The sequence below is a fragment of the Perca fluviatilis genome, chromosome 5 (assembly GCF_010015445.1).
Source record: "Perca fluviatilis chromosome 5, GENO_Pfluv_1.0, whole genome shotgun sequence".
Lineage (NCBI taxonomy): Eukaryota > Metazoa > Chordata > Actinopteri > Perciformes > Percidae > Perca > Perca fluviatilis.
This window is the reverse complement of record NC_053116.1, coordinates 34,285,277-34,300,700: the sequence shown is the minus strand read 5'-3', so window position 1 is coordinate 34,300,700 and position 15,424 is coordinate 34,285,277. Positions and strand designations below refer to the sequence as shown.

Sequence of the window (15,424 nt, the reverse complement as noted above, 5' to 3'; positions counted from 1 at the left end):
CTGCTTTAGTAGAGAGAAAATCCCGCACACTGACCATTACGCAAGCAATAATTTATTAGAAAAATACAACGTTGTATTTTTCTAATAAATTATTGCTTGCGTAATGGTCAGTGTGCGGGATTTTCTCTCTACTATTTTTGATCTGTTGCCTTTGATCATATCCTACGCACCTGCCCGACAAAAGAGGTGTGCAAAAAAGTTTTTTTCACATATACTGCTTTAGTAAAAAAAATATTTCCTGGCTGACGATGGGAGCAGCAGGACGGAAAAAACGAAAATGACTGTTGCACGTGCCAAGGTTGCAATAAAGCTAGGTTTCCTAAATGTCACATGTGATGTCAGCTTACTGTTTGATTGCAGGTTTTGTGTAGATTTGGACTTGCGTTTATTCCCCTTTGTTTAAACGGCGAAGTGGAGGAAGCCTAGTGACAAGTCCTCAGCAACCAGTTTGTGTGTTGAATGTTACCCAGAGTGCCTTGCTGAATGGTCTCAATATTTTATTGTTTTATTTCATGTGAATACTAGTTTACTAGAGGAGTAACTTAGTATTTGAAGTAATGCAGTAATGCAGGAAGTGTACATTTAGTTTCCATGCTTATTGTGTTTCCACAACAATGGCAAGTAAATCTATTGAAATGGCCACCACATCATAACAGAGGAGTGTGATGCGTCAGATGAGAATGCAGAGGTTTAGTCACGTATGTCATTGCTGTAAAAAACAATGGGAATCTGTATATATTTGCCAAACAGTACAGAAGGTATTGATGAATTGTTGGGGGAGGGTCATACCTTTTTTTCCAAATCGTTTTGGAGGGTCATAGAAAAATCATTACTGGCAAGGGGAGGGTCAAGTGTTTTTTTGCTAAAGGTCCCTAAACTCCTCCGGTGGCCCCTTAAATAAATAACGAACAGTCCCTAAGGGGTCCTTGGCTTTAAAATCGTCAAAGACCCCTGGATTAGACCATTGATTAGGAGTGAGTGAAGTCAGGTGAGAATGGATGGATCCATGCAATGAAAATGGGCAGAGGGTTATTGAATAGTAGGGCTCTATTTTACACTGTTTAAGAATAAATACACGTATGTGAACAATGCATGTGAACAATCGAGGCAGAGGCTTCCTAACAGATGGACATGCCATATGGACTATTTTCTTTGTTTTGTACTTTGCAGAGGATGTTCTGTACCTTCAGAAAACAAATTCTAATTCAACACGGATCTCAACAGAAAACATAAGTATAGAAAACAAAGAATAAAAAAAGAAAATTGAAAATCTTTGTCAACATGACGTACTATATTTGAGTTTTATGCCAGTCTCGTGGATATACTGCCACTGATAAGAATTAAACTGAATGCAGTGTCTTTATTTATCAGCTGTAGTCTCAGTGTATTTGTTTAGTATAATTACTTTTAGTTCCTGTAAGAAGCATTTGTATTACTCTCTTTGTTTAACATTTATCTTGCTCTGAATAAGAAGGATGAACATTTTTGACTGATGGTTTTTCTTTCAGTGAGTGCATTTATACTGCATAGTGTTCTTGTTTGTTTGGGAGCTCCGTCTTTTTTAAAAGATAAGATGGAAAATAATATGATACTGTGGGCGAGAGCGAGAGAGAACATTCAGGATCAGACAAAGCAGAAGATCATTTCATTTGCAAATGACAAAATAAATGAAAAATAGCTGCTTACATTAGGCTGTCTTTATGACACTGACACAGCGGTAGGTGAAGGTGGAGTAGAGGGAAGAAGATGGCTGGCTGAGGAAGAGGGGCAACGGTGGATGGCAGACGGGTGGACAAGAGTGAGTGCATGGTGTGGGCAGGCTGAAGTTACCCGAGGGTTAGCTTGCAGGCAGATGATCCCGGCCAACACATTCTCACTCCCATTGCGTCAAATAGCAACGTTTGGTCAGGTGCCTTTTGCGTTTTTAATCAACACAAAAAGTCTCCTTTAATGTCATATTTAGACATGCTTTGTCGGGACTCTGGGCGCCACTATACAACGCTCACGGGACTCACGTCTAGCCCTTTGGTGTCATATTAAGACGCGCTTGGTCAGGACTTTTGGCGTAACTTTTTGATGCTTTAGGTCGAGACGTACATTTAACTGACATGCGGCATAAGAATGGGACAGGACAGGACGGTTAGGTTTAGGAGAAGCTCGTGGGTGAGGTTACAAAATGTACGTCTCAGTGACACAACGGACAAGAACGGGACACAAACGCAGGTCTCCTGGGTGAAAGTTCTGTATTTCACCCATCCACCAACCCAACCAACCTCCTTATGTGGATATTCATTCTTTCATACTACTCGCTACTGTTGTCGCTCTTACTATGTCATCTTACAGCGCCGCAGTCGAGCTGCTGCTCTGCCCGGTGCATTCCATACAGACGCTAATCATTCAGCTGTAGTCCTATATATTGTTGGGTAGTTTTTTTTCATAATAAAACCTCATTTTATAAATGTGTGTATATATATCTTATTTATTAGTAGTATATTTCTTGTTTTTTTGTTTGTGAGTGAGTATATGTGTCCTTGTAACTTGCTGCTTGTTACAGAGTGGTTTCACAATTTGGGAAGTCTATCTATCTATCTATCTATCTATCTATCTATCTATAAATAATACATACCAAGACTGCGCAATGTTCTTTGACTTGACAAGAAAATGGACAGGGGAGTTGTCACAGAATTCCAGGTCATCCCTGTAAAAAAATGTAATAAAAACAGAAGATGAACATCTGATCGTGTACGTAAATATTTGCTTTACCCACAAACAGCTCAATTTAGAATATTAGAATCAATAACCCCTTTGGGTGGAAAGGACAGAGGGTCCACAAGTCAAACTTGTCTTGACAGGATTCCATGAATACAAATGGACTTTGTTCGTAATTTATCAACATTATCTTGCATGCCCTGTAGTTTTTGCAGTATTCTTCCTCTCATCTTTATGTTTGTAGTGAACATTTTATTTGGAGGCAGCCCATTTCCTGTATATGAACATAATCAAATAAGCGCAGTGCTATACAGCCTGTCATTTCACAGAGAGACATGCTCAGTTTCATTGAAAATCTTCATTTTCATCTTCATTTGATTTCTGCTGCTGATTTAATATTAACTTTAACCACTATATATGTACTCTGTAATTTTCTGGAACAGGAAGAAATTATGCAAAATGTGGGTGATATTATTTAATGGAGAAGTTGGATCTGTTGTTAATTTAAAAACATTTAAATTGAAAGTGCTTTGCTGCCCTCAAAGACTTTGTTAAGGTCCCTTTTTGGCGCCCACTGCTAGTACTAGCTCTATTCGGCTCGGCTCGACTCAGCCGCGGTGCCCCGTCCTCCATTTTCCATTGCAGATTTAGTACTGCCTCATGCGTGAGGCAAGTGTGGTCTGATCGTCATAGCGATGCTGCAGGAAACTGCCGTGACCTAACGCGACACACACACACACACAGAACGCCGAAGGTGTGTTGTTTTGGATTATCGACATGTGGCTGTTACCACAGCCAGAAGACAAATGTTGTTTCAAAAGAAGCCAGAGGCAGCAAAAAATAAAAATAATTTAAAAATGACAGGTTTGTACAGGACAGCCCCGTCTGTGGCTAGCAATGATGACGCAGTGATTAGTGACAATATTCTCTCCGACCAGTCAGTAGTCTGCAGGTTTTCACGTCACCTTTTGGTATCGCCTCAGCTCACTTGGAACCTCGACAGAGGTGGTACTAAAAAAAGTACCTGTTAGAGACTTTTTTTCATAATGGAAAACCAATAAAGGCGAGTATTATTTAAATTAGCTTGATACATGGTTAAACGCAATTTGCTCTTACCAGTGAATCGCCTTAGTCCATAGCAAATCCCCGCCAATCGGTCCCAAAATGCTGTACCAGCACTAAACTTGCCTGTATCAGTGTGTGTCTTTCCTACTTCTAGAGGGGTTGTGCTGTGTTAAACTGACTCGCCCAAACACTGCATGGTTTCACTTCTGAAGATGGCTGCTTGCTTCGGTGATCACTCCGTCTCTCTCTGTCCGCTGCTCCGCGCGCTCCATTGGCGTCCTCGTCAGGCCAGCCCCGCTCTTCCTTCTTGTAGTTCAGGTTTTAAAAGGTCTATTTACAGAAGTTGTGTTGTGGGAAAACAAGAATCGCCTTTCAGCGTCTTTGTCTTCAATATTGTTCTCCATGTGGTAAGCGTAATGGTTTGCAACCATCAGCAAGAAACAATCTCCTGAATGAAAAACTCCTAAACACCTGCACCTCTAATGTTGGACCCAAAATTAGAACGCACTCAAGGTTGTAAGTGATTGATGTTTTAATTGAAACCACCCAAATTTCCCCTCCCAACAGAAGGCCTTTTGGCTGCCAGTAGTGTTGTGTCGTTCACGAAAAAGCCGTTCGAAAGAACAAATCTTTGGGTTGAACAAACTGATCCGAATCACTTTCTGAAAAGATCCTTTCTTCTCGTAGTTCATGATAACGTCTTTTGTTGGGCTCTGTTGGTTGCTGGTTGCCACGTTGCAGGGATTCCCTGACTGACTCATTCAAGTCATTCATTCACAGTAGGAATGACATCTATATGAGTGTCTATATGATTGAGAAAAAAATTAAATGCACACAAATCTATACAGTATTTCTTGTGTCACACAATCTGTAAATACAATTCATAGAGCTTTATTGGCATTAAGAAAATTCAATAACAATTTTGCCAAAGCATAAAAATAAATTTTCTTCCAAATATTCAGACAGTACACAATATAATTAACTAAACCACATGATGATTTTCATCATAGTAAATATAAAATATGAACATGCCATGATCTTATCATGTCATTCACACATTTATCCGGTGTATGATCACTGTAGATGCTTGTTAGAAAACTTTTATCAAAAAAATTATTTCAGCAACTATACCAGACCGAAGATTTCTCCCTGCCCTGACATTACCCTTTTTATAATTCCCTGTGCCTCCCAGAATCTGTCCCATCATATTAGCAGCTTAATTTAAGAATCTTCGGCTAAAGCATATCCACACTGAAGTGAACAAAGGACCCTTAACCCCGACCTTCCCATATGTGTCAGCTCCAACTTTGACATTTCTTTAAATTGTTGCAACCGGTCTGTCTCTTCCAGTTTCACAGTACACCTGAATCAATAGCCCACAACCTTGGTGTGTTCCCTCGGCACTAACTAGGAAATATAAAAACACCCTATTCAGAACACACACACACACACAGACACACACAGAGACAAAGCTAGTGGCCAAAGCACTATCTCAGTTGGAGCTCTCTTAGCAGTACTTGTCCCTTGTCTTTAGAAGAATATACTCACCATAGAGTCCCTGGTTAATCATTCATGTAGCAGTGGACCATTTCAAAATGCTGAAATGTCAAGTGGATGTTATTGAAGCACTTATTGAAGGAATATCAGCAGCTATCCCGCCATTTAATATAAAAGGGCCATGACGCATCTGTTCTGGACTTTTCTCAGATTAGCCCTGCTTTAGAGCTGCACAATTCTTTAGTCTTGCTGATGCTATAAAGCATTTGACAATTTGTAATGCTGTCTCTGTATCATCCTTTCCTTCAACGATTTAATTTAATGATTTAAATTAATTTAGAAAACTAAAAAGTGGATCAAGATTTTGTTTTTCTGTTTGTGTGGGTTTCGAAAATGTATTTTTTCCTGTTATTGTTTTGAAATGGGTAGTCTATATCCACGACCTACCACTGCCAGGATTGCTCCGGTACGGAGTCCTTCTTTTTCGGCCGGATGTCACACACCTTTCTTTGTGTTGTAATTTTAAACTCCGGTGGATTTCTGAGGACTATGGTTAACTGCTCCTCAGATCTCTGCAGGGTAAATCCAGACAGCTAGCTAGACTATCTGTCCAATCTGAGTTTTCTGTTACATGACTAAAACAACTTTTGAACGTACACACGTTTCACCAAAACAAGTTCCTTCCCGAGGCTATTTTGCTGCGGCATTGTAATTTGTTTAAAGGAATGCCAATTAACCAGAACCCGTTTTTCTCCCATCCCGGAATGCTGTGTGGACAAGCCAGACCCTCCTCCACAGCACTGTGGAGGAAGGTCTGGCAATGTGAGATTATGAAGTGGGTAATCTGCGTGCACAGTAAATCCTGGCCAGAGAAGCCTCGCACCTCACTGTAGGTCACAAAGTGAGAAAGGGGAAAATAATTATACATTTTAATCAGTGTTAATGACAAATATTAAGCTCCAGTATTGGAAACACCAGTAATGATAGAAGGCCTGTAGCCTATGTAATAAACCTATATGCATTATTTGACTTACTTAAAATACCCTGATTTAGGTCTGACCTGAATGATTACAAGCTTTGATGTCTTGATCTTTGCTATGGTAATAGATTTATATCAGTATTCAAATGCTTAATACTACATGCAAACATTAGTGCTGGGGTATGACCAGCTGAGTTATTATAAGTAATGCTATATGATTTATTCCTCTGTGACAGCCTGTCAGCCAAACGAACTGCAAAAGACATTGGCCCTGGGGCCGGAAACATGAATAGTTTTCCTATTTAAAAAGAAGGGCATTTTCTCACAGTCTGAAGAATATCACCAGCAGGTTGTTGATGTATGTAACAGTTACAATTGTGAAATGTGCCTTAAAGATATACTGTGTTGCCTACATACGAGAGAAGCAACGTCTTCAGCTGGTGCCCCGTATTCTTGCGTCAGTTGGGGCGGCACATTTGTTTCAAACAGTGTTGCAGTGCTATTTGTTTGAGTACCAGATTGCACCTATGACACGCAAGTTTAGATACATAAGTTAATTATAACTCTAAAATGAGAGGATGATTTACTGCCTTTTCATGTTTACTAGTTAACAGTTAGCTATATTCTGAGAAAAAGTATCCTAATTCACTGTGCCGCTCAAAGGCTACGGCCAGTAACTTTTAAAGGTGCACTATGAGTTCCTGCATGGTCACTTCTGTTGACGTTCCAAGTAAATTCCAAACAAAACAAAAGCAAGCTCGCCCCTCCCCCCATGTTTCCGTAACTGTCATGACTAACTGTCACTAACCCCCACCCCCTCCCCCAGCCATCTTGTCGGTGATTGGCTGGAGTGGTTTGTTGTATTTTGATGCACAGCCTGTGCCCCTAGCGTTTGTTTGACGTTTACGACCCCTGTGTAGTCTCCCGAGACCGGGCTTTTTCATGGTGTGTTCAGGGGGCAGGCAGCTAGCGGATCAAGGAGAGATGCCTACGATTTTTAGACAAAAATGAAATTGCGCTGAAACCATGCAGGAACTCATAGTGCACCTTTAAGGTGATATGTTTTCTTGCATGTTCCTCAATGCATGAGTTGATGTCGTGAATCAATTAACACCCCTTAAATGTCAATGTGACAACTTTAACCATTCCATTTGTTTTTATTGTCTCTCTTGCATGATAAACACATCAGTGATTATTGGCTCTTCAATTATGAACCATCTGGACCACGGAAAATTAACCATCAGCTGAAATTAAGCTACATAGATATTGCTTTCTTTCCTTCCTTCAAAAATATGATTTCCACAGAACTGAGAATATTCTATTTCCTCTCTTCCTCTCTTTGCCTCTCAACTCAAGTGCAACATTTGGTTACGTACGCATGGCCTCTGTTTTGATCATGTATGATAAAATAGTAGCTGTACAACTGGGCTTGATAAGGTTGATGTGAATGCAGGTAATAAACGACAAGCACTGTGGAAACCCCAGTTCAGGTGTTGCTGTGAGTTTTAAGCTATTGTCTCCTACTCCGCTCTCCTAGCTACCTCAACGAAGAAGCACAGACCCAAACTGTTAGGGCTCCTGCACACTGGCTGCGTGGCGTCAGCGTGTCAGCTACGTGGCGTGTCCGTTCATATTTCGGCTCCCATGTTAACAGGTTAGAGCTTGCACACTGCCTGCGTGACACACATGTCTCAGGCGTGGCTCGAGCCGCGCCGAAAACGCATGCATCCCAGAATAGGACCAACCCCTTTTTTTTTCTTCACGTGACATGCAAGCGTGTTGGAAACGTTTCCAGGCAAAATAGAATACAAAAAGATGTTTATATGTCATTTTGACACAAATACATATTAAATAATGACATTTTGATGTTTGAAAGCCTCTAGGTTTTGACTTAAATGCAGATATAAATGTAATTTAAAAAAAGAATAATAAATAATTATTGATTTTCAAATATTGCACCTGTCAATACAGAACGAAATATTCTGTAGCCTATTTTGCCGTCAATACTGCCGACGTTGTCTTTGCTGTAATCAAATCATTTGAAGAACACTCTATTATTTAATTTTATCAATGGGAAACATACATGTGTACAGACAAGGCTAGCAGCAGCAGCGCCGCGTCAGACACATTTCTGGTGTGCAAAGAAAATGCCACGCAGCCGCCACGCACAGAAACGCCATGCTAGTGTGAGGGAGGCCTTGCAATGCCAAGCAGAATCCTTCAGCAGAAACACAATATTATACTGCAGCACAGAAGCATGCATGCTTTAATCTGTTACAGAATGTGTGTGCCTATGCATGAAACACATGATTAATAATGAGCTCCGAGGCGGAGATGTGCCCACTGATACTTGCCCTAGCCCTAGTAGCTACTCATATTTCTGTCAAACACACTGTTGAACTGATATGGATAAACATTAACTTCTTTTGATGTACCACTCGTCGTTTAACTATGTGTGAAGAAATGCTGTGTGTGTGTGTGTGTGTGTGTGTGTGTGTGTGTGTGTGTGTGTGTGTGTGTGTGTGTGTGTGTTGAGGACCTGCTTTGCTACATTGGTCCCAGCAGTGGCAGCTGCAAAGTAACCATTAAAGGAACATTTCTTCTCTGCCTGTCCAGTGATAATATTTCTCCACACTGAGACTGGATCATTAGCACTGAAGACACAATCTTAACTGCCGCCTCTGACACAATCTGATATTGCCTACTGTAGTGAAGTATCCAGCTGTTACCTAACATTATTTCTTTGCACTACTGTGTCTGAGTGAGAGATAAGGAAAGAGAGAAGGCTGATGCACATGCTGATGTGGTTGCGTGTGTGTGAAATACTATATTTAATATAAATCAATAATGACGTAATGTGTTAATGTTCATGTTACTGTTTATAGTGTACTGTCTGAATATTTGGAGGAAAATGCATCTTAATGCTTTGGCAAAATTGTTAGTGAATTGTGAATTTTCTTAATGCCAATAAAGCTCTATGACAGACACAGACACACACACAACAACAACAACAAATACTGTATATATAATTAATATAAACTAATCTTAATGTGTTTATTTTTCATTTTGTTCTGTGCGAATATTCGGACACATTGTATTTTGATGCTTTGGCAAAATTGTTATTGAATCTTCCATGGCAATAAAGCTCTTTAAATTGAGTTGAGTGAGTTCTGGGTATCAAAGGTACAAAATAAAATAATAAAAAAAAAAAAAAAAAGTCTCAAGTGTACTTGAAATTAAAATGTCCATGATTTTCGATGTATTGGTCCTTGGCGTTATTTTTGGTTTCCAAGGTAAAACATGAATTGATCAAACAACAACGGCTGTGCTCACTGAAAGGTTGTTCGTCAGAGCAGCAGCTCTAACAGCGAGCACGCCTCCTCCTGTCGTGGCCAATATAAAAAGCTGCTCTGCTCCGACTTTCTGAGACTGAACCCATTTTTTTCCTCAGGCTGACGAAGAAGTGAATATGCCCACTCAGTGCAACCGACCGTACTTTCTGTGTACATGTTTTCAAGTATAGATGCATCATGGATTTCAACTTAACGCTCTCGGGGCGCGACTTGGCCGGCTTGGGTGCGAGACTCTTTAGGAATAACTCGCTGTTTCCGTTTGAAAACAACACCACCGATTCCAAAACGGAGGAGGAAGACTTGGAAGTCAACACGGACGTTTACTCCAGAGTGATAGTCACTGTCATCTACGCTGCGCTGTTCGCCGTGGGCACCCTGGGGAACTCCATCACCCTGTACACCCTGCTGACCAAAAAGACCCTGCAGAACCTCCAGAGCACGGTGCATTACCACCTGGCCAGCCTCGCCGTCTCCGACCTGCTCATCCTCGTCCTCTCCATGCCCATCGAGATCTACAACTTCATCTGGTTCCACCACCCGTGGGTGTTCGGGGACGCCGTGTGCAGGGGTTACTACTTCCTCCGGGATAGCTGCTCGTACGCCACGGCGCTCAACATCACCAGCCTGAGCGTGGAGCGCTACATGGCCATCTGTCACCCGTTCAAAGCCAAGAGCATCATGTCCCGCAGCCGCACCAAGAAGCTCATCAGCGCCATGTGGCTCGCGTCCTTCGCGCTCGCCCTGCCGATGCCCTTCGTCATGGGCCAGGTGATGCGTAGAGGCGAGAAGATATGCACCGCGATCGTCTCTCCTGTCACCATTAAGACCGTGCTGCAGGTGGGTGTCGGGGGAAGTGTCTTATTGTCGCTGGTTTGTGTGTTGGCTTTGCAGATGGAGCCACAGTTGCTCTTTACGCACCGGGGGTCGGGTTCATTTATCTCGAGCAACATCAACATACTGTAAAAGACGGAAGAAGAAAAAGAAGAAAAAAAGAAGAAAAAAATAAAACAAAATCATGTACAAATCCATCAAAAAACAAAAAGAATGATGAGTTTGAGGAGCAGGCAGAAGCCTAATGCTTATAAAGTCCTGGGCCTCCTTTACAATATCATATTATTAGAGAAAAACAAAACAAATAGATATGCATATACAGCATACATCATTTAAAGTCATACAATTATCTAATAACTTAAACAACATACAACTTTACACTGTGTATACATTCCCATTTATATATTCAGGTCACCTTTCTGTATTTGTCAAGTATTGTTTTCTTGAATCTATTTTTGAACTGTTTATTGGTATATAGAGTTAAAGGTGTAATATTAACATCACTCTGGTAGGGCTGCACGTTAGAAGAAAAATATGCGATAACGTTGTTGAATATCGCGATAACGATATTACTTGTGATAAATAAACATTTCTGCTGCTTTCAGTAATTTTTTTTTTTTTAAAGGCTATTTTTTCGGGCATTTTTAGGCCATTATTTCCAAAGGACAGATGAAGACATGAAAGGGGAGAGAGAGGGGGGATTGACATGCTGCAGAGGCCCCGCAGGTCGGAGTCGAACCCGCGGCCGCTGCATCGAGGAGTAAACCTCTATATATGGGCGCCTGCTCCACCAACCGAGCCAACCCGGCCACTGTTTTCAGTCATTTAAAATACAGCAAATTGCTTGTTGAATTTAAAACAAATGAAAGTAAAATAATTTCCAACTTTCTTGATTGAACATTGAATTAAATATATAAAAGGCACCACTGAAAAAATAATGATTTTAAAGTGCAGTTTTTTTTTTTTAAGATTATTTTTTGGGTATTTTTAGGCCTTTATTGACAGGACAGCTGAAGAAATGAAAGGGGAGAGAGAGGGGGGAATGACATGCAGCAAAGGGCCGCAGGTCGGAGTCAAACCCGTGCCGCGTGTTGAGGAGTAAACCTCTATATATGGGCAGCCGCTCTACCAACTGAGCTATCCGGGCACCCTGAAGTGCAGTTTTCTACTGATATTTTCTTTCAACTAACACAAAAAATCTCTTGAGTGTTTATCGCGACGTGTCGCAGCCCTTTTGCGATGTGTTTACTGCGCCAGTTGATATCGCAATGATTATAAAAAAGCAATATGTTTTGCAGCCCTACACTCTGGTGTCCCCAGCCACATTCATGAGGTGGTAGTTGTTACTTTCTTTATAGTGTACTTCTGTGTGCCATAGCGCTTGACAATCTTAAAAATGCATCTCCAAAATCCATGTTTGTGCGCGCCGATATGTTGGTTTCCACTGGAAACTACAAAAAGGGACTATATCAGAGCCTACAGAGAACAAAGTACGATGTTATCAAACTATAGTTTTTAATTCAGTATATTAAAAAAATGTTTGCCACATGGTTGTCAGTCAGTCTTCACTGCAGTTTCATTTCTGCCAGGAAATGAACAAGTCAGACTCACTTCAGCAACAGGATGCTTATTTCTGCTAAATTGATCAAACCCTCAACGTCCAGGAAATGATCACATCCTCGGTTCTTAATATCTGAAAAACAATTGTTGAGCAGCATTAACAGCTAAAAAAAAAAAGATGAGCGAACTGAAAGCAGCATGCAGGTGCAGCCTGTTCTTACGAACCATTCGTTCAAAAAGCTACCAAAAGTTAAGCACTGTAATTCGTAAATAATTCTACGTATTTTACTACATTGACGGCCGCTGTATAAGAACGTGGCTGGCCGCATTGGGAGGAGTTCGGGTGGATGGGTGAGCATTAACATACAGGAGAGAAAGCGGAGTTCGCTTCCCTGGAAAACTTAAAGTCTTCCACCCAGGAAATGCATGTTCCTTGGGAGTGTTTTAATCCAAACCACAATCTTTTTCCTAATCTTAAATAGTCGTATTGGTGCCTAATCTTTAATTGCGGCAAAACGCTCATTTTGCGGACTTAATTTAACTGTAATGTCCGCCGAAACAACCGGCAGGTCGCGGTGGTGTTATTGTGGGACCCACGCAACTTCTTGGCGAGACCCGCCCTTCAATAACACCACCATCGCCACCATCGTCAACCACTCATCCCGCAGGTGGGGCTGGAGCCAATCCCAGCATACGGAAGCGGGCACACCCTGGACAGGTCGCCAGTCCATCGCAGGCCACATAGACAAACAACCACTCACTCACATGCACACCTACGGACAATTTAGGGACACCAATAAACCTAGCCCCGCATGTCTTTGGTCGGCGGGAGGAAGCCGGAGTACCCGAGAGAACCCACACAACGGGAGAACATGCAAACTCCACACACGAAAGGCGGGCCAACCGGTACAAACCCACAACCTTCTTGCTGTGAAGCGACAGTGCTAACCACCGCACCACCGTGTCCCCCTTCAATAGCATTCACACACTACTATTTGCCAGGCGTCCATGCCTACGCATGGTAACGTAACCCAATTTGTTCAGGTCCTATCCCCTGACCAATCGGCTACTCTAACCTTAACCACTCGTGGTCACTGCCTAACCCCAACCAATTGAGCTGCTTCGTAGGGCGAGACTTGCCTAGAAGTTACATGGGATCCATAATAATGCCTCACGGTGCTCTGTACCCGGCTCAAAGTCACCTATTTTCGGGTAACTGAACCACCAACTACCGCTGATACAACAGCGTTCTGTAGCCGGCGTCACAAAGCTCTGTAGCGGCTTAAACAACTAGCAACTGCCGCTCGGCGTCATGGAGCTCGTAGCCAGCCGACGTCACGTGACCAGCCGGCGGTCTTCTAATTTCGTAGGATATTATACGTTTTAGTGTGCATACATTTTCGTACGATATCATATGGACCCGTTCATGAGAATGCCTTGACAGGTGAGATGTTTTCTTAGGTGGATGGGTGTTCTGTTGGCTCAGTTCATGTACATGTTGTGCCACCTTAGGGTGGGCTTATTAGATCAAGAACACAAGGTATCACATTCAAAGTAGGGCTGGGTGATATGGACAAAATCAAATATCACAAGATTCTTTTACCAAATACCTCAATATCGACAGTGCGACGATATTGTAGGCTTGACTATTGGTGCTTTCACAAAATATTTACACAATGAGATGTTTAATAAATAATCAACAGTAATGTGAATATAATGATTACGTCTGGTAAGTTTGGAAAACTACATCACTTTACTGTAATGCAGTCTGTAAAACCAGGAAAAGACAGCACTTCAGTGCTGGAAATGAACAGATTTTACTGGGGGACTCTTGACAGTTGAAAAGGCAAGCTGTCTGTGGGTTATTTCAGCTGCCAAATACACACATTTCAAGCAATTTGATATGCAAATGTGTTTCTCTATGGATTACATTAAGGCCAACATACTGATAATCCCACTCAAAATATGTTTTTGAGCCCTAAAAGTACTGTTTATTTATTCATGCGCAACTAATATGTATAGCCCATGCATCTGTATGCAGTACTCAGGTTCCTCCTCTGTGCATAATAATACTTAGTCTCTTTAAAATCAATATCAGAAATCCTAAAGTCTGTGATACCCTGCTGAGGGTGCATCTACCAAAAGTAATATACAAAAATAAATGTCAAAATCAACAATCAACAAAACATACACATACAATGAATATCTCTTCATGACAATTCATTAAATGTTTACACTTTTCACAACAATTCTCTCCCGCTTTCTCACACGCACGCACACACACACACACACACACACACACACACACACACACACACACACACACACACACACACACACATATATAATAGAAGAATAGCCTCTTTAGAACATATGAGCATCAGCAATAAAAAGCTTGCCCTCTACCCACCACTGCTAATATTTCAATCACACTCATTACAGCTGTGGTATAGGCAATTTATTTTTGGCATTGTTGGAAAAACATTCCATATTAATGTTTTGAAGGTGGCGGAAATGCAGCAATTTTTTAAAGTGAAGTGAACAAAGTGAGCATGCACGACAGTGTTTCCTTGCTGTGCTGTCCCTCTTTCACTACAAGCAGTTAGTTACTGGGGAATAATGTATTTATGATAACAATCAGTTTGTTGGACTATTGTCTTTCCACTAAACAGCCGACAGACCATTTACTGCAAAACCTGCGTAAGTCGAGTTTGAAGTGGAATTATTGTGTGTTTGGTGAAACATTTTACAGGACAAAGAGACCACACACGTTTGTGTTTATTTGCTGTGCTGTGCGTGTACTTCACAGTAACAAGCAGCTAACGACACAGTTGTGCTGCTAAGGAAAAACGTATGAGCAAGCTATAAAGGGTTCTCTATGTCTAGTTACGTTGTTTGTGTCATGGGCGAATTTTATTTCTGCCCTCCATTTTAGAGCCGTGGTCAAGCCATCTACGCTTCAGAGAGCCACGAGTGCGCTATCTCAGCTTAAAAAAATCGATTGTGCATTCAGGTGCACCTCGTAAACTCTGAAATCTACAAAAAAAAAAAAAAGGACATGAGCTCTCTTTGGAGAACAATTAATTGTGTCTTCAACAAACAAAATACAAGCAGTTACCTAATGAATTTAAGATTGACTGGGGTCTTATCACCGATCCAAAATCAACTGTCAAAAGTTCTTTTTGAGTATTGGTATACTAGGTCTATTGGAATACTTGATCAACACTGAGGGAGGTACTATGTTATATTATGGTTTATCCGTATGTTAAGTATTGTAATATAGCTTTGATAAGTGCTCATCAGACCAGACTAGAGCCTGTGCACCATCCTCAGAAATGAGCACTAAGAATAATGTGCACATCAAAGCCCTCTCAGCCTTTTTGGTCTTCAAGTAGGTGTCTTGATTATCAAGTGCACCATCTCCGGGTTG

General features: G+C 41.3%; 1 protein-coding gene across 1 annotated transcript in view; it reads left to right on the top strand.

Moving 5' to 3' along the window:
• The first annotated feature begins 9,631 nt into the window (after positions 1–9,631).
• ntsr1 (neurotensin receptor 1 (high affinity)) overlaps positions 9,632–15,424 on the top strand; it is a 54,504-nt gene continuing 48,711 nt past the window's right edge. Inside the window, exon 1 of the mRNA XM_039799249.1 lies at positions 9,632–10,440. Coding sequence (XP_039655183.1) covers positions 9,781–10,440 — 660 coding nt within the window. The 5' untranslated portion in view covers positions 9,632–9,780. The remainder of the gene's footprint in view (positions 10,441–15,424) is intronic.